General features: G+C 55.7%; 1 protein-coding gene across 1 annotated transcript; it reads right to left on the reverse strand.

Annotated features, from left to right (window-relative positions):
* Positions 1-713: 713 nt before the first annotated feature.
* On the reverse strand, positions 714-2,231 carry LOC102829430 (cell wall protein AWA1-like). Its single transcript, XM_006876796.1, has one exon. The coding sequence runs from the start codon at positions 2,229-2,231 to the stop codon at positions 714-716; it is 1,518 nt and encodes a 505-aa protein (XP_006876858.1).

Raw genomic sequence — 2,231 nt, forward strand, 5'->3', positions numbered from 1 at the left:
TCCCCTCTCTCTCTCTGTGTCTAACATCCTCAGCTGCTCCAACTCTCCATGTCATCATCTCTGCCTCCATCTGCCTCCATCTCAGGCATCACTGCTTCTCTGGGTAGGGTCCCACATTCCACTCTTCTCCCTTGATGGTCCCAGGGACCTCCGCTCCTAGACTGCAAAATCAATCACTCCTGTCCTTGCTACAAAATGCCTACCTTTACATTTCCAACCCTCACAATCAGTTCTGATAACAATTATTCACTATTGTATCACAAGAGACCTGTCCTCATTTCCTTTCATCAGCCCCGCCTAGACAGATTGGATACCACTCAGTGGAGATTCTACTTTCCTCCATGCCCTCTGGATCTAGGTTCCCTCTTGAAAGCTTGTAAGCCAGTCACTTTTTGCCTTTGTAGCCCCCCCCCCCCTTTTGGGTAGCCAATGTCCAAGTTGCCCATCCTTGTCTACTCTGTATATGGAGGGGGTGGGAATGATCTTTGTTGTAAGGTTGATTTTTCTTGAAAGTTGTGGTGGAGGAAGACAAGGAGAAAGCCAGAAGCAAGGTTGTTGGATTGTGCCTCTGCCCACACTCCAAGGGGATCTGGGGAAGAAGCCCTTCTTAGTTTGCACTGATGCAGTGTTGACTCAGAAGGAAAGATCTCACCATGGCTCCTGTGTATGACCAGAGCAGTAGTTCCAGGGTATTTGGGTTGGGCAGTAGATGTTTATGAGCAGGAAGACTGGCTGGAGGGGACCATGTACATGGCAGGCTTGCAGGTCATGGGCACAAAGAAGGCCACTTGACCAGGGTTGGACATGCCACAGGTCATGCTTCCAGAAGAGCTGCCAGTAGATGACTGGCCTCCACCAGAGGAGCCACTGGAAGCTCCACAGGATGACTGGCTGGAGGAGGAACTGCTGCTCACAGGCACAAGAAAGACAACCTGGCCAGGACTAGATGTGCCGCCAGTCATGCCTCCGGAAGAGCTGCCACTCGATGACTGGCCGCCACCAGAGGAGCTGCTGGAAGTTCCACAGGGTGACTGGCTGGAGGAGGACATGCCGCTAACGGGCACAAAGTAGACAACTTGGCCAGGGCTGGATGTGCTGCAGGTTACACCACAGGAAGAGCTGCCACATAATGACTTGCCACCACTAGAGCAGCTGCTGGAAGACCCACTGGGTGACTGGCTGGAAGAGGACATGCCGTTCATGAGCACAATGCAGGCTACTTGGCCAGGGCTGGACATGCCGCCGGTCATGCCTCCAGAAGAGCTGCCACTAGATGACTGGCCACCACAAGAAGAGCTGCTGGAAGCCCCACAGGATGACTGACTGGAGGAGGAACCGCTGCTCATAGGCACAAGGATGGCAACTTGACCAGGGCTGGATGCACCGCCAGTCATTCCACTGGAAGGGCTGCCACTAGATGACTGGCAGCCACCAGAGGAGCTGCTGGAAGACCCACAGGATGACTGGCTGGACAAGGATACGCTGCTCACAGGCACAAAGTGGACAACTTGGCCAGGGCTGGATGCACCGCCAGTCATTCCTCCGGAAGAGCTGCCACTAGATGACTGGCTGCCACCAGAGGAGTTGCTGGAAACCCCACAGGATGACTGGCTGGACAAGGACACGATGCTCACGGGCACAAAGTGGAAAACTTGGCCAGGGCTGGATGTGCTGCAGGTTACACCACAGGAAGAGCTGCCACATAATGACTTGCCGCCTCCAGAGCAGCTGCTGGAAGACCCACTTGGTGACTGGCTGGAAGAGGGCTCACCGCTCATGAGCACAATGCAGGCTACTTGGCCAGGGCTGGACGTGCCGCTGGTCATGCCTCCGGAAGAGCTGCCACTAGATGACTGGCTGCCACCAGAGTTGCTGCTGGAAGTCCCACAGGGTGAGTGGCTGGAGGAGGAACTGCTGCTCACAGGAACAAGGATGGCAACTTGGCCATGGCTGGATGAGCCACTGGTCATGCCGCTGGAAGAGCTGCCACAAGATGACTGGCCTCTACCGGAGGAGCTACTGGAAGCCCCACAGGGTGACTGGCTGGAGGAGGCCATGCCGCTCACAGGGCTGTACAGCACAGTCATATAGGACACAGGGTGACTGGAGGAGCTCCCAGAGCCCGAGGACGAGGACGAGGAGCTGGCAGTGGAAACACAAGTCAGGGGTGTGCAGTACATGGGCATGGAACTGCCCGACTGGTTGCCTGAGGAGCAGGAGGTGTCACACAT

The sequence above is a fragment of the Chrysochloris asiatica genome, unplaced genomic scaffold (assembly GCF_000296735.1).
Source record: "Chrysochloris asiatica unplaced genomic scaffold, ChrAsi1.0 scaffold00415, whole genome shotgun sequence".
Taxonomy (NCBI): Eukaryota; Metazoa; Chordata; class Mammalia; order Afrosoricida; family Chrysochloridae; genus Chrysochloris; species Chrysochloris asiatica.